We start from the raw sequence: 22,936 nt of genomic DNA on the forward strand, positions 1-22,936 counted from the left end.
ATATATATATATACATATATACATATCTATATATATATATATATATATTTTTATATATGAAAGGTACAGCATTTATATATATATATAATTTTACAACTTACATTTCATGGTTACATTGTAGTTATATCAGTTTTCCCCAATGCTTATGTTTTTTTTTTTAGAAAAGGCCATCATTTAAACAGATCATTTCAAGCTTGGAGTCCATGTCGAATGACAGCAAGCTGCCAGACCAGTGCAATTCATTCTTGCATAATAAAGCAGAGTGGAGGTAAGAATAATAGTTTCTCTGAATTACAAACGTTAATTTAAAGATGTGCGGTTTCATCAGACTGAGCTTTGCATAGATAGAACCTCTGTCTTTTCACATCAGGGAGTAGAGTGAGCGCCTCTACATAGTTCACTTTCCTATGTTTTTTTTTTTTGCTTTTAATTTGTTTATTTTTTAGTGAGGATTTATTACCCAGCTTTGACATAGAATGTAGTTTTAAGACATGAGGAGAAATTTACAAAGACTGTAGTGTAAAATGCCTCAGTCTTCAGTAAAACCCATTAGTTGTTGGATTTCGTCTGTTCTGTACTCCGGCGCTTAGACATCTTATCCCCTATCCAAAGGATAGGAGATAGGATGCCTGATCACGGGGGTCCCGCCGCTGGGGACCCCTGTGATCTTGCACGCCGCACCCCGTTTACTGTCGATGACGGGGCCAGAGCGTTGTGACATCACGGCTCCGCCCCGTGTGATGTCACGCTCTGCCCCCCTCAATGCAAGCCTATGGGAGGGCTTGCATTGAGGGGGGCGGGGCGTGATGTCACATGGGGCGAAGCCTTGACGTCACAATGCTCCGTCTCCGGGTCTGATTAAGCATCTTATCCCCTATCCTTTGGATATGGGATAAGATGTCTAAGCGCCGGAGTACCCCTTTAAGAGTCATGCGCCACTTCATGACTTTATCACTGCAGCTGCAGACCCTGTGCTCCGAGCTAGCATAGTTTACACTATAGTAAATTTGCCCCCTTTTATGCAAAGTCCTATAACTCAAAAAGTCACAAAGATTTGCAGAAATGTACATTTCGGACTTTTTCATGATGAAATCTCCCGTGGTCCAATCACAACAACCCCTGTTCATATGCCCTACATGTCCTAATTCAGATGTTCATATGTTTTTGTTTCGGGGGACTAAGGCTATCCATGTATGACTATGCCTTTTAATGGGAAATCTTTAGTAAACTGAAATATCACATGTATGCGGTTGCTCATGGACAATTCAAGGGCAATACCAGGAGATATTTGTCACCCTCAGGTATATATATATATATATAAACAAACATATACACAGTCATGGCCGTAAATGTTGGCACCCTGAAATTTTTCAAGAAAATTAAGTATTTAAAGTAAAGTGTAAAAGAGAACTTCAGTGAAACTTTTTTTTATCCATTATGCCTTGGCTGCCGGAATAAAAATACAGTCATGGCCGTAAATGTTGGCACCCCTGAAATTTTTCAAGAGAATTAAGTATTTCTCACAGAAAAGGATTGCAGTAACACATGTTTTGCTATTAACATGTTTATTCCCTTTGTGTGTATTGGAACTAAACCAAAAAAAGGGTGGAAAAAAGCTAATTGGACATAATGTCACACCAAACTCCAAAAATGTCCTGGACAAAATTATTGCCACCCTTTCAAAATAAAGCATGTGATGATCCTTTAAACGCACCTGGGGCAAGTAACAGGTGTGGGCAATATAAAAATTACACATGAAAGCATCTAGATTTGCCTCTAGATTTGCCATCTAGAATGAACTTGAGGAAGCCAAAATCCTTCTGGGAAAATGTCTTGTGGACAGATGAGACCAAGATAGACCTTTTTGGTAAAGCGCATCATTCTACTGTTTACAGAAAATGGAATGAGGCCTACAAAGAAAAGAACACAGTACCTACAGGGAAATATGGTGGAGGTTCAATGTTCAATTATGTTTTCGGGGTTGTTTTCGGGGGGGGGGGGGGGGTACAATAACAGTCCTGGTGGACGTTTTTGCAATATTTTCAGAACAGTGCTTGTGATGCTGGGTTTTTAAATCATGTTTAGCTCATAGTTATTAATGATGATTTAATAAAAGTTAGGTATTATTGTTTATAGTGAGGTATAACAAGTGGACTTTTCACCCAGTCCTATTGGGCTGAGTTGCTAGTAAATTATTGAATGTGTACAAGACATCATGAAATCTGAGGATTACCAACACATTTTGGGTCGCACTGTACCGCCCAGTGTCAGAAAGCTGGGTTTGCGTCGGAGATCTTGGGTAAATTTTCAAGAAATTTGAGTATTTTTTCACAGAAAAGGATTGCAATAACACATGTTTTGCTATACACATGTTTATTCCCTTTGTGTGTATTAGAACTAAACCAAAAAAATGAGGGAAAAAAAGCAAATTGGACACAATGTCACACCAAACTCCAAAAAGGGGCTGGACAAAATTATTGCCACCCTTAACTTAATATTTGGTTGCACACCCTTTGGAAAAAATTACTGAAATCAGTCGATTCCTATAACCATCATTAAGCTTCTTACACCTCTCAGCCGGAATGTTGGACCACTTTTCCTTTCAAACTGCTCCAGGTCTCTCTTATTGGAAGGGCGCCTTTTCCCAACAGCAATTTTAAGATCTCTCCACAGGTGTTCAATGGGATTTAGATCTGGACTCATTGCTGCCACTTCAGAACTCTCCAGCGCATTGTTGCCATCCATTTCTGGGTGCTTTTTGATGTATGTTTGGAGTCATTGTCCTGCTGGAAGACCCAAGATCTCGGACGTTTTCTGACATTGGGCGGTACAGTGTGACCCAAAATCCTTAGTAATGCTCAGATTTCATGATGCCTTGTACACATTCAAGGCACCCAGTGCCAGAGGCAGCAAAACAACCCCAAAACATTATTGAGCCTCCACCATATTTCACTGTAGGTACTGTGTTCTTTTCTTTGTAGGCCTCATTCCGTTTTCGGTAAATAGTAGAATTATGTGCTTTACCAAAAAGCTCTATCTTGGTCTCATCTGTCCACAAAACGTTTTCCCAGAGGGATTTTGGCTTATTCAAGTTAATTTATGTCAAAATGTAATCTTGCTTTTTTATGTCTCTGTGTCAGCAGTGGGGGTCTCCTGCCATAGCGTTTAATTTCATTTAAATGTCAACGGATAGTTTGCACTTACACTGATGCTGCCTGAGCCTGCAGGACAGCTTGAGTATCTTTGGAACTTGTTTGGGGCTGCTTATCCACCATCTGGATTATCCTGCGTTGACACCTTTCATCAATTTTTCTCTTCCATCCACGCCCAGGGAGATTAGCTACAGTGCTATGGGTTGCAAACTTCTTTATAATGTTGTGAACTGTGGACAAAGGCAAATCTAGATCTCTGGGGATGGACTTGTAACCTTGAGATTGTTGATATTTTTCCACAATTTGGGTTCTCAAGTCCTCAAACAGTTCTCCTCCCCTCCTTCTGTTGTCCATGCTTAGTGTGGCACACACAGACACACAATGCAAATACTGAGTGAACTTCTCTACTTTTTATCTGCGTTTAGGTGTGATTTTTATATTGCCCACACCTGTTACTTGCCCCAGGTGAGTTTAAAGGAGCATTGCATACTTGAAACAATCTTATTTTTGCAAAAAATTTTAAGGGTGCCAATAATTTTGTCCAGCCCATTTTTGGAGTTTGGTGTGACTTTATTTACCATTTGCTTTTTTTCCCTTCTTTTTTGGTTTAGTTCCAATACACACAAAGGCAATAAACATGTGTATAGCAAAACATGTGTTACTGCAATCCTTTTCTGTGAGAAATACTTCATTTTCATGAAAGATTTCAGGGGTGCCAACATTTACGGCCATGACTGTATGTTTATTGCGGCAGCCCAGGCATAATGGATAAAAAAAGTTTCACTGAAGTTCTCCTTTACACTTTACTGGATCATTTTATAGCATGTAAATGGAAAACATTGTTCATTTTTATTATCTATACAATATAATGGATATGGTAATAAATGGAAAATTATAATTCCAAAATGTATATTGAAGCATGCAAAGCAGCAGTAAAAGTCAAAATAATAACAATGAAGAAAACAGTATGGGGTCTCTTTATAGTCATAACAACTGTGCATAAGCTATGTATCTACGCCTCCTCCCCCCTTCCCCCCTCTCCCATCCGTAATCTGGAACCATCTGCTTTTTTAAGTATTTGGAAAAAAGACATTACAAACCTCTCTGTATCATCAGGGGGATTGGTACCACAAGTTTCCCACTGCAGGCTATATTAAGAAACTATGGAGCACGTCCAGGGAAAACTGTTACAGAGATAGCAAAACATTCAAAGCGTGTAACAAAATGCGGGCAAAACAATAAGAAACTCCGATCTTATGCCAATACACGGGAATCGGAGTACACAAACAAACAAACAGTCCCTTCATTACGGATGAAGTTTAGAAGGGTGATGCTGCAATAGTACAAATGGAAAAAGTGACTCCAGGATCGGATCACATGATGCAAGTATAAATAGAAAGATTCCAGTTTTGAATCTGCAGTGAAAATTTAGGAGCCTCGTGAACTCTAGATGGGAGATGGAAGTCCTTGCTCCATCTACTGTTGTGGAATGCAAACTTCAGCCTTAGTTTTAAGCAGCATAAATTAAGAGTGTGCGTTATGTTGCATTGAAACAGAAATAACATATTTATACAGTCATGGCTGTAAATGTTGGCACCCCTGAAATTTTTCAAGAAAATGAAGTATTTCTCACAGAAAAGGATTGCAGTAACACATGTTTTGCTATACACATGTTTATTGCCTTTGTGTTTATTGGAACTAAACCGAAAAAGGGAGGAAAAAAGCAAATTGGACATGTCACACCAAACTCCAAAAATGGTCTAGACAAAATTATTGGCACCCTTAAAAATTGTGCAAAAATAAGATTTTTTCAAGCATGTGATGCTCCTTTAAACTCACCTGGGGCAAGTAACAGGTGTGGGCAATATAAAAACAACACCTGTAAGCAGATAAAAAAGGAGAGAAGTTCACTTATTCTTTGCATTGTGTGTCTGTGTGTGCCACACTAAGCATGGACAACAGGAAGAGGAGAAGAGAACTGTCTGAGGACTTGAAAACCAAAATTGTGGAAAAATATCAACAATCTCTAGGTTACAAGTCCGTCTCCAGATAACTAGATTTGCCTTTGTCCACAGTGCGCAACATTATAAAGAAGTTTGCAACCCATGGCACTGCAGCTAATCTCCCTGGGTGTGGACGGAAGAGAAAAATTGATGAAAGGTGTCAACGCAGGATTGTCCGGATGGTGGATAAGCCCCAAACAAGTTCCAAAGATATTCAAGCTGTCCTGCAGGCTCAGGGAGCATCAGTGTCAGCGCAAACTATCCATCGACATTTATATAAATGAAACGCTATGGCAGGAGACCCAGGAGGACCCACTGCTGACAGAGTCATAAAAAAGCAAGACTGCATTTTGCCAAAATGACCTTGAGTAAGCCAAAATCCTTGTGGAAAAACATCATTTGGACATCATTCTACTGTTAACCGAAAACCGAATGAGGCCTATGAAGAAAAGAACACAGTACCTACAGTTAAATATGGTGGAGGTTCAATGATGTTTTGGAGTTGTTTTGCTGCCTTTGGCACTAGGTGCCTTGAATAAGCGCCGCAGAATCTGTAGGCGCTATATAAATAAATAAAATAATAATAAATAATGTGTGCAAGACTTCATGAAATCTGAGGATTACCAATGGATTTTGGGTCGCACTGTACAGCCCAGTGTCAGAAAGCTGGGTTTGCATCCGAGATCTTGGGTCTTCCAGCAGGACAATGACCCCAAACATACGTCAAAAAACACCCAGAAATGGACGGCAACAAAGCGCTGGAGAGTAAGTGGCCAGCAATGAGTTCAGGTATAAATCCCATTAAACACCTGTGGAGAGATCTTAAAATTGTTGTTGGGAAAAGGCGCCCTTCCAATAAGAGAGACCTGGAGCAGTTTGCAAAGGAAGAGTGGTCCAACATTCCGGCTGAGAGATGTAAGAAGCTTATTAATCATTATAGGAAGCGACTGATTTCAGTAATTTTTTCCAAAGGGTGTGCAACCAAATATTAAGTTAAGGGTGCCAATAATTATGTCAAGCCCATTTTTGGAGTTTGGTGTGACATTATGTCTAATTTGCTTTTTTTCCTCCTTTTTTTGGATTAGTTCCAATACCCACAAATGGAATAAATGTGTGTATAGCAAAATATGTGTTACTGCAATACTTTTGCCATGTTGTATTGGCCTGTGTTCACACACAGCTATTGGTTTGGTTGTGTGTGAAAAGTTTTATGTTCCCTGGTCAGGGAATAGTTAATAGCCTTTTACTTGCTAGCCAATAGCTCCTTGGGTGTGTCTATTTAAAGTCAGCCCAGTCTAGCCTCTGGGCTGGTGATTGACTTCATTATATCCTGACTTGCTAAGATGCTGGACACGCTGCATGGAGCTCTTGGTGAAACGCTCTTTGTTTGAACTTTTATCTACTATCTCTGTTTTAGCATGCATTTTGCATTTTCTGGTTTTAGCCAATTTTATGTGGCATGCTCTTAGTAGATTTTAAGCTGTGTTTGTTTAATCAGTTTTAGGATTTGTATGTTCTTTCTGCTACATGTCTGTTCACACTGTTTTCTCTTGTATCCGTTTATATGAAGTTCTGTGTTTTATATTTCTGTTTTCCTACTGGGTCAGCTTCTGACCACACTGTGGGGTGTGCCGCTGGCCAGTAGTCTATTTGGATTTATTATTAATGGCTACTTTGTTAGTGGAGTGGAGTGTCCAGTTTGTGTGTCCAGTGTGAACAGTGTCCTATGTTGCATCCCTGTTTCCGCTCCATGGGGACATTCCTTAGTCTACTGGAGGTTCTGATCTGGCATCCCTGTTACCTGTCCATGGGGACTCTGTGTGTACTGGAGGTTTTCTAAGGGATTGCAACTTTTCCTGTCTTGTGTTCAGTGTGAACAGTGTTCAACAATTATATCCTGTTGTATCAGTTTTTCTGAGTTTTAACTAGGCATCCTTGTTACCGTTCCAAGGGGACTCCTTGTCTACTGGAGGTTTTATGTGAGATTGCGAATATTCTTGTTTAGCGATTGATCCCGTTTACCTGTCCGTGGGGACTCCGGAGGTCTTGTTTCTGGAGTATGTTCAGACTCATCCATTTTCCTGTCTGGTGTTTTGAACTCTGTATGTTTATTAGTTTTTTTATTCAGATCTTTGGAGTTCTGTTCATGACCACTTATCTATAGTGTCGTCTGTTCATGACCGCCGATCTATAATGTTCTCTGTTCATGACCTCTGAGTCCTCTGTTCATGTCCGCTGATCTATGGAATCCTCTGTTGATGACCGCTGATATAGTGTCCTCCTGTACTAACTCTTTGATCTGTGCCCTCTGAACTTTCATACTATGGAGTTCTATGTGCCTGTATGTTTCTGGTTTGTGACCAACTATTTGTTAGTATGTGTTTTTATTAGGCCTTTGCGCTTTAGTTCAGGGAGGGGCCGGCATCCAGTTGTCGATCCACCGTTTAGGGTGGATCGGCAAGTAGGCAGGGAGAGCGGTTTTAGGGTCAGTTTAGGGCTCTCTCCCTGTCCCCCGGTCAGTCCCTGACACCTTTTCTGTGAGAAATACTACGTTTTCTTGAAAATTTTCAGGGGTGCCAACATTTACGGCCATGACTGTGTATATATACATTTTATTTTTTTTATTTTTTTTTATATAGCCGCGTGACCTAAGCTTTAGGTGTTAAGCTGTTATGAAAGGTAGAAACTGTAGTCAGCATAAGTAAATATGTTCATTTAATACAGTGGTTTCCAAACTGCGGTCCCTCCAGATGTTGTATAACTACAACTGCCAGCATGCCCGGACAGCCTTCGGCTTTCCGGGCATGCTGACAGTTGTAGTTTTGCAACATCTGGAAGGCCACGGTTTGAAGACCACTCATTTAACCACTTGCTTATTAAGTCACTTGCTTGTTATAGTGCTGATTTCCAACACTGTTTTCATGCTGTTTTGAGCTATCCTTATTGAAAAACGGTAGGTGGGTTTTCTCTTTGTTTTTTTGAATGTTTTTGAGCCTTTTTTTGCCCATGTGACACTACTGTTATGCCCACTCGCCAATATCCATGCAGTAACATTAGTTTCCTCCAAGCTTAGCTGCATCATTCCATTGAGCCCTTTTTATAATGGCAGCTGGGTCATGTGATCTCCACTCAGACCACCAGGCGTTACATCTGTCCTGTCCTGTTTTGCTGATTTCCTGTGAATTACAGGATTACAACATCCCCTTTCCCTCTTTCCAGCTATCACACACCTCTCGTTCACTCCAACTAAATGTCCCCCATGCTTAGTGTGCTGCTGAAGGATCATTTCTGTCTTATCTAACAGACCAGGAGTTCAGTGATACTGTTGATGAGTCTATTCAATGATTATCAGCAGAGTTACACAACTCCCCTGACTGACTATTTAGAATTGGTTAGCAAGTATTATAATATGACGGTATTATTATATGAAATTTTTATTTAGGAAAAAGTGCAGTGTTTTTCTAATTATCTTTTATTTACTTTTTTTTGTAAGCCATGTAGATTCTAAGTAAATAATAGACCCATTATAATTTCTCTTGTTTTAGGTCCTCTTTAAAATTGACATTCAATAACCTTATTTCACAAACCTATTGAGATGATAGATAGAAATATTCTAAAGCATATGTTATCATGTTATAATTAACCAATAGAACTTATATGACTTATTCTGCCTGTTAGGATTTATTCTGACTTATAATGGGGTTCATCAGGTTTCTGGTGTTTTTGTTGCCAAAAATTGTTGGGCTGTTCTTACCCTTGTAAATATCGGAACCCCCAGCTGATTTGAGCTGTGTGAATGTGAACAGAGTCTTACTTGGAGAGCATAATTGTGATACAGAAGCAATCCATGTTTTGGTAATATGTAAATTAGAAGTTATTTAACAAAAATCTCTTGTCCGACCCCCAAAAAACTTCAGTACATAATAATTCTATTCTCCTGCTGTTATTTGTAAAATAATTATAATATAATGGAAGAAAAAAAGATGTCCGGAGTTCAAGGTGTAAGTAGCTAAAACGGGTCTCACTTTATTCAGAATATTGCGCAAACAGGAGTACAGACAAGCATAATAAAAACTAATAATGTGTTTCATGGTGGTACTACATACCGTATATATTTTTTTAAATCAACTGGTGTCGGGAAGTTAAAGAGATTTGTGAATTACTTCTATTTAAAAATCTCAATCCTTCCAGTACTTAATGGCTGCTTTATACTACATAGGAAGTTCTTTTCTTTTTAATTTCTTTTCTGTCTGATCACAGTGCTCTCTACTGACACCTCTGTCAATGTCAGGAACTGTCCAGAGCAGGAGCAAATCCCCATAGCAGACCTATCCTGCTCCCGACAGTTCCTGACATGGACAGAGGTGACAGCAGGGAGTACTGTGGTCAGACAGAAAAGAAATTCTAAAAGAAAAGAACTTCCTGTGGAGCATACAACAGCTGATAGGTACTGGAAGGATTCAGATTTTGTTAATAGAAGTCATTTACTAATCTGTTTAACTTTCTGGCACCTGTTGATTTAAAAAACATTGTTGTACCCCTTTAATCATAGAGTATTAAGTGCTTACAGCGTGAAACGCGTTAGAGGTTTTTATTATGCTTGTCTGTACTCCTATTTGTGAAATATTTTGAATAAAGTGAGACCCGTTTTTGCTGCTTACACCTTGGATGCCAGACCTTTTTCCATTTCTGTTCATATGAAGCTGTTAGTGCTGCCGGTGGGTCCATGCACAGGTGTGAGGAATCGGCTGGGTGAGCTGCGATTACATTCTCTGTTTGAATTATAATATAATAGTACATCTTATTGTAGAATTTAACCAGGGATTTTGTTTTTACTATATCATTGCAATGTAATATTTGTTTGTTCATATTTTCCCCAGTTCTTTATAAGGCAAACAATGAAATGACCCCAATTAAACAACAAATATTTTCTGTGTACTATCGGAAGTGAATTGGTTATTTTTTCACCGTAAAAAAGGTGGAGGGGGGCTCTTTCTTTATATTTTTACCTTTCATTGTGTAAGTACTATTTAATGAGGATTCAACACCATCTCAGTCTTTACTTTGGTGAGATCAAACCTTTCTGCTGTTCTGTGCTTCTGTAGCAAATCTGTCTTAAGTGATAGGTGGCCATCTATCTGGTTTTGTAGTGTTGACAGCGGAGAGGCATTTGCCAAAAAAGTAGGCTTGCTCTGAGCTTATAAAAAGGTCAAAAGAACAGTATGTAGAATTGAAACCTGAGATATCAAAATCTTTGTATAAAAAATGTCATCTTCTTCTCATTTGATCAGATTACTTAGATCCTTATTTCTGGAACAATTCCCATCGCTGGCCGCCTACCGATTGCCAGTGGGGTATATTTTAATTCCTAGCGGAAACCCAATCTATGTTTCTGCATTGCCTGATAAAAAAATATTGGCCTTTGTAAAGGACATTTTTTTCTTTGTTGTAGCTATGAATATGTTACCATGTGGTCTGTGTGTGCTCTTGTCCCACTTTTATTGAATAAAAAAATAAAATAAAAAGTATAATAAGTCATTTTTTTGTTAGGGCTTTGACCATATATGGTATATTTAATCTCCCATAACGAAATACCAGAGCGGCTGAAAAAAGCGGTGTTTATTAAAGTCCTATAGTTTAGTGTTTGATGCCCCACAATGTAACGTTCCAGCCCACTTGCATTAGCTTTAATATGAATGCTGGATTTGAGAATAGCCGTCTACTGTGAACTTCATTTTAACAATATGAATAAAAAATACAGAATCTACATTACATAATATTAAGGTTATGTTCTTAAGCATATGGACAGAGAGAATAGTGAAGGACTAAATGAAATATACACAATATAAACTGTCACCTAAAATAAAGTGTTTGAAAGATACATCAAAGCTTGGCAGCAGAAAAGGTTACAAAATCAAAAACAATGGCTAAACATGATTAATGGCTGTGTGTCCAGTTTGAAACAAAGAACACAATCGTACTAATCTGTGGTGTTGATGCTTAAAGGGGCCAGTTTTATTCCTTGTTTAGAATGGCAAAGACAAAAGAACTATCTGAGCACAACAGAAACGCCATTGTCACCAAGCAAAATCATTTGAAAAGAGTTAAAGATTGTCTTCAAAGACTTTGGCATTTTTAGTTTTAACCATTTTGCTACTTGTGGTACAGTCAAGAACCTTCTAGGATGTGGTGTAAAGAGAAAAATTTATGTGGAAACCTTAAGAAATTTGGTTCAAAATTTGGTAAAGAAACCATGTACAACATGAAAAGATCTTCAGGTTAAGCTGGAAACATCTAGAGTGATGGTTACAACCTGTATGATATGCTGCAAACTGATCAAAACTGCGCTCTATGAGCGAAAGCATAAAAACATCTAAACGTTGTCAAAAGTTACATAGACAAACCCCAATCCTATAGTGAAACTGCTGGAGAATCCAAAATGTTGTGGAGCTGCTTTAATGCCTTGATTGATTGAGACCTTGATTTTGTTACAATAGCATTGAACTCAGAGGATCATCAGAGCATTTTAAACTGAAATGTGTATCCCCCAGTGTATGAAAGCTAGGGTCCTACAAAGGATAAAGACCAAAGTACAGTGGTTAGGAAGGAAACAATGGATTGTTTTAAATTGGCCAACATTGAGACCTGAGCGCAAACCAATTAAAAATGTTTGTAGAGCCCAAATTTACTACTGGGGAAAGGAACCCTGCAAATATTCAAGAGCTTGAGAGTATTGCTTTGGAAGAAACTTCTACAAGAGACAGCTGCAAGAATCTCAAAGATGCCTACACAAAGTTTCTAGTCATGATTGCCAAAAGTTGTGTTATCAAGTAAACCAAATCTGAACTTTATGGCAGAGAAGCCAGAAAGAAGACTCAAGTCAGTAAAAGACACATAAAAGCCCACCTGGAGTTTGCAACAAAAAAAAGCACCTAAAGGACCAAAGGAGAAACAAGATTTTTTTTGGTCTGATGAAATAAAGGTTGAACTTTCTGGCCTCAATTGACTCCAGAAAGTCTGAAGGAAGCCAAGAAATGCTCATCACCTGATCTATAACATTCCTACAGTGAAGCACAGTGGGGGCAGCATCATGCTGTGGGGGTGTTTCTCAGCTGTTGGGACAGGGCGAATGGTCAGGGTAAAGGGAAAGCTGAACATAGAAAAGTACAGAGATATTTTTAATAAGAACCTGTTCCAGGGTGCTCAGGACCTCAGACTGAGCTCAAGGCTCACCTTCCAACAAGACAATGACCCTAAGCACACAGCCAAGTTAAAAGTCAATAAATGTGTGACCCAGCCAGAACCCTGACATGGACTCAGTCAAACATTTCTGGAGAGACCCGGAAATAGTCCCATGGATGGTCCCCATCCAACCTGACGTAGCTTGAGAGGATCTGCAAAGAATGGCAGAAAATCCCCAAATTCAGGTGTGGAAACCTTTTGGCCTCATCCCCAAGACGACTGGAGACTGTAACCACTGCCAAAGAGGCTTCAACTGAGAACTGAGTAAAGGGTCTGAATACTTATTCCATTGCAATATATTTGTGCTTTTCCTTTTTAATACATTAGCAAAGATTTCTAAGATTCTGTCACTTTATATTGTCAAATACAGTCATGGCCGTAAATGTTGGCACCCCTGAAATTTTTCAAGAAAATGAAGTATTTCTCACAGAAAAGGATTGCAGTAACACATGTTTTGCTATATTCATGTTCATTCCCTTTGTGTGTATTGGAACTAAACCAAAAAAAGGGAGGAAAAATATAATTTTATATAAATATAATGTCTCACCAAACTCCAAAAATGGGCTGGACAAAATTATTGGCACCCTTAACTGAATATTTGGTTGCACACCATTTAGAAAAAATAACTGAAATCAGTTGCTTCCTATAACCATCAATAAGCTTCTTACACCTCTCAGCCGGAATGTTGGACCACTCTTCCTTTGCAAACTGCTCCAGGTCTCTCTTATTGGAAGGGCGCCTTTTCCCAACAGCAATTTTAAGATCTCTCCACAGGTGTTCAATGGGATTTAGATCTGGACTCATTGCTGCCACTTCAGAACTCTCCAGCGCATTGTTGCCATCCATTTCTGGGTGCTTTTTGACATATACACCGATCACCGATACAAACCCAGCTTTCTGACACTGAACTTTACATTGCGAACCAAAATATGTTGACAATCCTCAGATTTCACGATGCTTTGCACACATTCAAGGCACCCAGTGCCAGAGGCAGCAAAACAACCACAAAACATCATTGAACCTCAACCATATTTCACTGTAGTTACTGTGTTCTTTTCTTAGTAGAATGATGTGCTTTACCAAAAAGCTCTATCTTGGTCTCATCTGTCCACAAGACGTTTTCCCAGAAGAATTTTGGTTTACTCAAGTTCATGTTGGCAAAATGTAGTCTTGCTTTTTTATGTCTCTTTGTCAGCAGTGGGGTCCTCCTGGGTCTCCTGCCATTGCGTTTCATTTCATTTAAATGTCGACGGATAGTTCGCGCTGACACGGATGCTCTCTCAGCCTGCAGGACAGCTTGAATATCTTTGGAACTTGTTTGGGGCTGCTTATCCACCATCTGAACTATCCTGCATTCACACCTTTCATCAATTTTTCTCTTCCGTCCACGCCCAGGGAGATTAGTTACAGTGCCATGGGTTGCAAACGTCTTGATAATGTTGTGCTCTGTGGACAAAGGCAAATCTAGATATCTGGAGATGGACTTGTAACCCTGAGATTGTTGATATTTTTCCACAATTCTGGTTCTCAAGTCCTCAGACAATTCTCTTCTCCTCTTTCTGTTGTCCATGCTTAGTGTGACACACACAGGCACACAATGCATAGAGAAAGTGAACTTCTCTCCTTTTTATCTGCTTTCAGTTCAGATTTTTATATTGCCCACATCTATTACTTGTCCCAGGCAAGTTTAAAGGAGCATCACATGCTTGAAACAATCTTATTTTTCCACAATTTTGAAAGGGTGCCAATATTTTTGTCCAGCCCATTTTTGGAGTTTAGTGTGACATTATGTCCAATTTGCTTTTTTTTTCCTTCTTTTTTGGTTTAGTTCCAATACACACAAAGGGAATAAACATGTGTATAGCAAAACATGTGTTACTGCAATCCTTTTCTGTGAGAAATACTACATTTTATAGAAATATTTCAGGGGTGCCAACATTTATGGCCATGACTGTATGGGGCAGTGAGCACAGAATGATGGAGGATTATTATTTTTATTTTTTTTAAGCCCAAGCTAAATTTAAAAAGTGAAAGGGTCTAAAAAGTTTTTCCAAATGCACTGTAAACCTGATATCCTGAGTTGCTTTCTCATAGGAGAATTAATCTTCATATATGTGGGGCAGGTTATACATTTTGCAAATGTTTGGAAAATACATTTCTGGTTTCTTATTCATTCTGCAGATGTGAAATTGAAGAAACACTGGAGAGGCTTAAGAAACTGGAGCGAGACTTGAGCTTTAAGGAACAAGAGCTAAAAGAAAGAGAGAAGCGTTTGAAACTGTGGGAGCAACAGCTGACCGAACAGTCTCACACTCCGGTACGTGATATTTATTTTACAACAATATTTTTTTATCTGGAACATATAGATGAAGCTTGAAAACCCCTGACACTAATAGTCCCCCAGCATGGTATACCACCCCAACCCTAAATGAGATGCATGAGCCAAGTGGTCAGCACTGAATGCCTCTATACTATGTCTCTCTCTTTTTGTCAATTTCTTTTAAACTAGCCACATGTTCAAACCTGACATCACTTGAGGAAGGTCAAGAAAATAAAAGGTTGCAAACATTTTTGGCAAGGTAGCCCACTCTTATCAAGACAAATGTAGGCTCCCCAGTAAAATTGATACCCACAGTGAAGTATAAGTACCTAACAGCCCCAGGTCTTCCAGTAACAATGGCCTTTATAATTGTCACAGGCCCCTGATAAGTAATAATAATGGCAGTGACAGCCATGGACCAGCAGACCCCTTAGTAACAGTGACAGCTATGTTGCTTCTGGTGTAAATAATAAGTGCAATGTCTGTCAATGACTCTAAAATGTATTTACCGTACTCTTCTCCACTTAGTTTGGGCCACGGGTACACACTCCCCAAAGTAGGACCCCTTTTGGGTAAAACTGGTACAGCAGGGTAAGCTAGGCCATTAATGAGCCAATATCTCACAATGGGCCACTAAAATAGCCTATCCTCAATCCTTGGCATACATCAGAGGCAACAGTGGGATATATATGTTAGGGAATGTCTTCTTCATATACTTCCAAAAGACACTACAAGACCAAGCGTGAAAAGAGCTTTGGCGTGATTGTTCCCTTTTGTATTGGATTCTCTGAATGGAGATTTTCAACATGATCTTCACCATGCATTACCTGATTGGTTCTTAGCTGTTATATTTAGCCAAATTTGGAAAGAGGCAGGCTGCATATGACCACTTGTAACACTCACGTTTCAGAAGACAGGAACTCCGGTTGGTGTGGATCCGCTGGACCTGTGTGGCAGATGACTCGAACCATACCAGGAAGCGGAGTCTAAGGTGCTGCTGGTTTTCACCACAGCCCGCCGCAAAGCGGGATGGATTTGCTGCAGCAGGCGGCACCCAGGTTGCTACCCCTGGCACAGCCCGATCACACAGGCAGCTGAGGAGATGTGAGGCACAGGAGGGATAAGGCAGCTCGTAGTCAGGATAGCAGAAGGTCAAGGCAGGCAGCACAGTAGCATAGTCAGGCTGTAGCAGGAGGTCTGTAGGCAGGTGGCAGAGCAGCAAGGTCAAGCCACAGAGCAAAGGATCAGATACACGGCAAGGCAATACTCAGGGAAAAGACAACAAAGATCCAGCAGGGAAGTGAGGAGGGTGGAGGAAGTTATCAATGAGCCACAGATGAATTACACTAATGAGCGGACTGGCCCTTTAAATCTTAAAGCTCTGGCGCGTGCCCTAGGGGACGGGGACACGTGCGCCGAGGCGGGGGCAGGAGAAGCACCAGGTGAGTGACGGACTGGGGCTCACATGCGGGCATGTCCCGCGATGCGAGTCCCCGACCCGCCGGCAGCAGCAGGTAAGGGGACCATGCGCTCACAGCCAGAGCGTGCGCCGGAACGCATAACACTACTCAACTGATATCGAAGATATAAACGTAAAGTAGGCATCTCTGGGTTATCTGTACAGAGGATGTACAGTACTCTACACTGAATTAGAAATGAAAGTTGTGTGTTCTTATAAGATAAAATATACAATTTCCACTGCTTTTTGTATTTTTGGAAACGATATGTTATGATCCTTTGCGGTAAGGTGCGTGTGTGACTATCATGCGTAAACCTTTTCACTGCAGCTGATACATACTAATTAGATGCTTCCATTATTCCTATGTACTTACATGATTTAACACTAGCTACTAAATGCATGGATCTCATCACAGTGTAAATGGTGTTGAGCTCACCACAGACTCTTCATAGACACTGCATGGCTTTATTAAAAAAAATGTATTAACTAATATACCCTGGTGATGTATGAATATTATGAGATGGCAAATACATACTGATAGATTACACCATTGTTATGATATTTTCAGAAAGATGCATCAGTTCTTAGATATGGGTATCATTGGGCCAGAAGAGTTTTCCACTTCATGTAAAATGTGTTTTGACACATATTATGATGTTAGTAAAAACCATTTAAGGCAAGGTTCATATCTGTGTTGGAAGCTCCATTCAGGGAATCCAACGCAGATTCCGTACAACAGCAGTAAATGCGGCAGGTCTGCTGCATTCTGGACACTAACAGATCCCATTGACTTTAATGGTATGGTGTTCATTCATTTGACAGGACAAAAAAAATACTGCATGCTGTGTTTTTTCGTCCACTAGTTTATACAGATTCTGCAACAGAGGCCCGAAACATAACTTAACCCTGTTATGTGCTGGTGCAAACTTCTTGGTAAAGACCACCATAGGATGAAAAAGTTGAAAGACAGAAGATATGTGATAAGAGTTATAAAAATAATGTCATTAAAAAAGTACCTGCAGCCTCCAGTAGAGGAAGCTTAGGAATACGTTTTATGCATTTAATGCAATAATAACACAGTATACTATAGGTCTCCTCAAGTGGTGGCTGCCTTTGGACTCCAACATTTTAGGCTCTAAAGGGGACATGATGCCCAAACCACAAGCAGCATGAAATCCAACAAGGCTCCCTCATATTAAACCTCTATGTTTTACTCTCGACCAGATTCTTCCTCCCCAACTCAGGCATACTGTACATAAAGGTTTTGTGGCCAAAATTTTATTTTTATTTATTTATTTATTTATATTTTATTTTATTCATATATTTATCTTTTGCAACTTGACTTCTTCTAATCATGACCCCTTTGTCTAAATCACATACAAAATTTGGTGCACACTTTGTACACCACCTCCATGGTGCAATTTCAGTGCAAATTCTGCCATATTTTGCACAGTCAATACCCCCTATATATTATGCCCTAATACTTGCAGTAAAGTTGAATAAAATATTTTGAATATTTAGAATAAAATTAACAGAGACTGCATTATAATTATGTTTATATGCTAATGCAAAATTAGCTTGAAGGGTTATTCAGCTACCCAGCGTCCGGAACATTGAGTTCCGAACGCTGTGTGCGGGCTTCTGTTTTCACAACCCCCCCCCCCCCTCGTGACATCACGCCCCGTCATGTGACGTCACGTCCTACCCCCTCAATGCAAGTCTATGGGAGGGGGCGTGACAGCCATCGCAACCCCTTCCCATAGACTTTCATTGAGAGGGCAGGCCGTGAAGTCACTCAATGTTCCGGACGCTGGGGAGCGGAGTAACCCTTTAAAGGAAATCTGCAGTAAAATAAACTTATCCCCTAGGGATATGGGATAAGTGTCTGATCGCGGGGGTCCGTATGCTGGGACCATCGCTGTCTCCTGCACAGGGCTAGGCTTTGGTCGACACACCTCATGCTTGTAGTTCTATGGGAGAGGTGGGAATGCAGCATTCGTGCATCCCCCGCTTCTCCCATAGAGTTGTAAATGGGGGGGGTTCCATCGAGCTCAGTGATAAGTTTATTTCACTGCAGTCGTCCTTTAAAGAGTTTTTTTATTTTTTGTGGAATATGGTCAATGTATGGCTATAGGTGAGCGTTGCATCTTACTTTTTATTAGAATAGATTGATGTACAAAAGATAAAATAATAATTTGTCTTTATTTGTTGAAAACAAGAAAATGAAATATGAAAGATCTTTTGCATCATCCAGAATAAACGTACACCATTGTTTCAACCATAGGGGCGCTTAAAAATAGATAGATAGATTTATATATTGTTAGGATAATTTTCCCATCACTCTTAAGATTTTTTTTCAAACCTATCCCAGTGCTGATCCAGAGATGACTAATACTAGACTGAATCGCCTACATGATACTGCTGCATTGCTACTGCTTTATTTTGTTTAGCATTTTCTTTTGAATAAATATTTTTGCCATAAAAAGGAAAATCTCCCCCTCAGGCTGAGAATCGCCATATTTATCAGATGAATAAAAAAAAGTAATATAGAGGCGAGACTGGCCCTTTGCTAGGTTTTGTTATGTTGCAAGCTGAGCTGATCAAGGGTGACATTTATTGGGATATTATCACTCTGTAATGTTCTGCCAAGAGAAGGATGTCAGAAACTTTTTAGAAGAGAACTATAAATTAATTGGCTGACCTGCCAGGCAGCTAGTAGTGATGTGTGACCTCCGTTTCAGCCTCTAGATCATTGAAAGAAGGCGAATCACATTGTGTTCCTTGCTTGAGGGAATAAATAGGGTTGTACTTACAAGAAGCATGGACGCATCACAGGATGAAACTGTTGAGTGTTCAAAAATCGACTAGATTCCAATTAAACCGTGCAAACCCTTTTTGCCCATATAATGACCCTGTAGGGGATGTACACTGCAACATAACTGTTTTATAACTTCAAAACCCAGCGCTGCTTATGATGTGACAAAGCGGACGTAAGATTATGGCTGCAGCATCCTTCACTTTTTTTATTTTCTGTTAATCACAATCAGAAAGAATGAATATGAGGCCAATCGGTTTACAGTTTTTTTCTTTTTATTATGGCTCTTTTCAAATTTCTATTTCTGGTGTTTGTCAGAGGTATACATCAGGAGGAGCTTTTTATATTGGACGTGTCTGTATAGAATAGTGCAGTCTACTTATGAGAGGAAAATCCCTAACTCTTTCGCCCAGTGCCCCGCATATTTAATTGTACGCTGTAAATAGAGCAGGCAGGGGCCTAACAAAGGCCATCAGGTTTGCCATGTGTAGATGCCTATTAGTCTTTTCCTAAGAAACCTATTAAACAGTGGGAGCCACTCTGGGGGATCAGTCCTATTAGACAGCGTGAGCCAGTCTTTTTATGCCGTTAGACAGCATAAGCGCATCTTGGTAATTAACCCTATTAGACAGCAAAAGCCAAGCGTAATGATCTGCCCTATTAGACAGTGAGCCATTGTTGGTGATCGGCCCTATTAGATGAAGTGAGCCAATCCTGGTGATCGGCCCTATTAGACAGCCTGAGCTAATATTGTGATCGGTCCTATTAGACAGCATGAGCTAATTTCATGATCAGCTCTATTACATAGAATAAGCCAATCTTGGTGATCAGACCTTTTAGACAGTGTGAGGAAATCTCAGTGATCGGCCCTATAAGACAGCATAAGCGAGTCTCTTGATTGGTCCTATTAGACAGCATGAGACAATTTCAGTGATAGGCCGCATAAAGGTGAATTCACACCACAATTGTTCATTACTGGATCGGCCTGGGAGATGTGAAAACTGGACGCTCCCGTATCCCAGTCGGACCAGGCCCGCATCTCACTACTGGACTATCTGCTCCTTCAAATGAATGAGATGCGGGCCGGGTCCGGCTGGGATACAGGAGCGCCCGGTTTTCACATCTCCCAGCCGAATCGGATCACTGTATGGAACAATCGTGGTGTGAATGCACCTTCACAGTTAATCTTATGATCAGCTCTATTAGAAATGGTGAGCCAAGTTTAGGGATTGGCCCTATTAGACAGCATAAGCCACTTTTAGTGATCAGCCCTATTAGACAGCATATGCCAGTCATGTTGATCCACCCTTTTAGACAGTGTGAGCTAATATCAGTGATCAGCACTCATATACAGAGCTGTGGGTCACATATCCCCTATTACGTTGGGAAACTACCGACGAGCAACAATTTTTCAGCAGGTCAAAAAGACGCTTGCTTGTTCGGCAGCTGGTCGCTGGCATAATATACAGGGCGATACTGGCCTCTTCGGCCCATAAACCCACAAAGGCCTTTGAAAAGTGAAAGCTGGGATCTGATTGGTTGCTATGGGCAACTGCTGCTCTGTTTCTTTGATACATTTCCCTATATGTTACAGTTATGACAGAAACCTTCTTTGTTCTAGACCAGTAGTCTCCATGCTGGGGGTTGTAGTTTTGAAACATGCAGTTTCTTCAGTTTGGATACCACTGGTACTAGATGTAGAGGATGCCCCCTTGTTGTGGATACAGTCCTGGGTATATATAGATCATGGGAGAAATCTCTGTACTGCCCCCTGATATATTTATACAGTTATTTGGTTTCCCCTCAGAAATTTTTTCTTAAGTAAATGACCCAAATTGTGATAATCTTTCTGGGTATCGTAGTCCTCCTTTTACCTTATTACTCTGGTTTCCTGTCTTTGAACCCTCTTCAGCTCTGCTGTATCTTTATGGTACACTGGTGCCGAAAAGTATTCACATACGTTATGGGGGACATTTATCTTCGCTTTTAGAGCTGTTTTGTTACCTATATTTGGCGCAGTGTTTTTTATTTTATTTTTTTTCATCTTATGTGCGACTTTTCAAATAGACATTCTTCACAATGTTGTCTAGTAGTACACCATTTATCCTTTTTACAATGCAGTGGTCACATATTTATTAATTGCGACCTTAGTAAAAAGTCTCAAAGTTTTGCGCAAAGAGCTATATCGAGGCACAAACCTACACCATATAAAAGGAGACATGAGAAATGTACAAAGTACTGATTATACTCCAGATTTATCATTGTCTTTGTGACTTTTTATGATAAATTTGTTGTGTGCACGTCAAAACCAGAAGAAAAGTGTGGAGAAAAACAACTACACTAGACATGCTTTGATAAATGTTTGTCTTTATGTATCGCAAAATAGTGTAGTTAAAAAATATAACTCATCGTGCAAAAAAAAGTTTTTATATGGCTATATCAATGGAAAACAATGCAAAAGAAATGAGGTGAAAATAAGTTAAAAAAACTTAACCCTATTCACAGGTTAGGGGATAAGTGTCTGATCGCGGGGGAGACTAACTGCTGGGATCCTCCCTGATCTCCAGAATGGGCCCATCTCTTAACTCTGAGCACTCCGGGCCCCTCCTTCTGAAACATACTGGTAGTGAAAGGCCGCTCAGTCAATCACCGGTCACAGCGGTGCCGCGTTCAGCGGTTGAGTGAGCCGTCACTGCCGAGACCAGAACATCTTGAAGGGTGGGGGCCGGAGCGAAGTGAATAAACATAATGTATTTTTTGACACAGTTTATTAATACATTACATATGTTTTGTATTATTTTGTTTTTAGTCATTTACCCAGTTACTTTAATATAAAGGAAATGCATGTTACAACCCATCACTCTAAAAATTATGTTTTATGCTTTTCCATAATATTTAATATGTCAGTGATAAATTATAGTCTTTAAAAAAATTCTTGGAAGACAGCCCTGTACCGAGCAGTATAAATGGTTATAGTACAAAACTGTCATAATGTTCCATACAGGCTTTTATAGCAGAGCTACAATGATAATAAATTAGGACACAATGGTGCAAATATAGTGTACAGTATGTGTCAAAACGTTGAGTTTCTGAAATAAATTCATTCTCAAATAGAATTTAAAGGCAAAAATTATTTTTAGAGTAATTCACTCGGGGCAGATTTGCGGTCTGGATTGCTGTATAGAAAATCCACAGTGGTGGCTCGGTCTTGTGCATGAGTTGTTTAGAAATCTAATGCCCACTTTGTAGAATATCATGCGGAAATTGACCTGTGGTATAGATTTTAAAATCCACAGTATGTATAGGCTTTGTTTGGGCGGTAAAATGAACGTTTATTCCCACGCACATTAATTTTACTGATGTAATTGTTATGGACAGGAAGTTAAGTGTCAGGATTTATTTTTGCCCATTTACGGCCCGAAATAACAAAATAAAATCCCAAATACAGCTGTAATTTGGGATGTATTTTAGGCCATAAACAATTCAAATTATGTCCCAATCACAAGCAGATGTTTTTGGGCTATATCTTGTGCTACAGCCCCCATAAAATGGCTAAAAAGTTGTCAAAAAAGGACTACAAAATAATGAAACAATGGGCGAAAAAAAAAAAAAAAAGGCTCAAAAAAGTTTCAAATTTTAATCATTCTTTGGCTAAAAAAGAGACAGTTCAGCCAAAGAATGGTGCATTAATAAATAGAGTGAAATGCATTTTCGCTTCCTTTTTTTTTTTTTTTTTTTTACGGTTTATACAGAAACCCAAAGTAACAGGAGGGCCAGTGTGTGGCCATAGACATATTGTAGTTTTTCCTCATTGACCTCAACGTGAAAGTCAAAATCTGCAATAAATCAGTAGTGTTGTGGATTTATGTGTGGAAACATTGCAGATCCACAGCAAGTTACACAAAATTTCAATTTGAAGAGTAGAATGCACTGAATTAGCTGCAG

General features: G+C 39.7%; 1 protein-coding gene across 3 annotated transcripts in view; it reads left to right on the forward strand.

Moving 5' to 3' along the window:
* Positions 1–22,936, forward strand: part of MAP3K20 (mitogen-activated protein kinase kinase kinase 20) — a 245,412-nt gene that overhangs the window by 138,671 nt on the left and 83,805 nt on the right. For all 3 annotated transcript variants that reach the window (XM_056534810.1, XM_056534812.1, XM_056534811.1), the window contains 2 exons: positions 162–268; positions 14,579–14,714. In XM_056534810.1, coding sequence (XP_056390785.1) covers positions 162–268; positions 14,579–14,714 — 243 coding nt within the window. The remainder of the gene's footprint in view (positions 1–161; positions 269–14,578; positions 14,715–22,936) is intronic.

This window comes from Hyla sarda, chromosome 8 (assembly GCF_029499605.1).
Source record: "Hyla sarda isolate aHylSar1 chromosome 8, aHylSar1.hap1, whole genome shotgun sequence".
Taxonomy (NCBI): Eukaryota; Metazoa; Chordata; class Amphibia; order Anura; family Hylidae; genus Hyla; species Hyla sarda.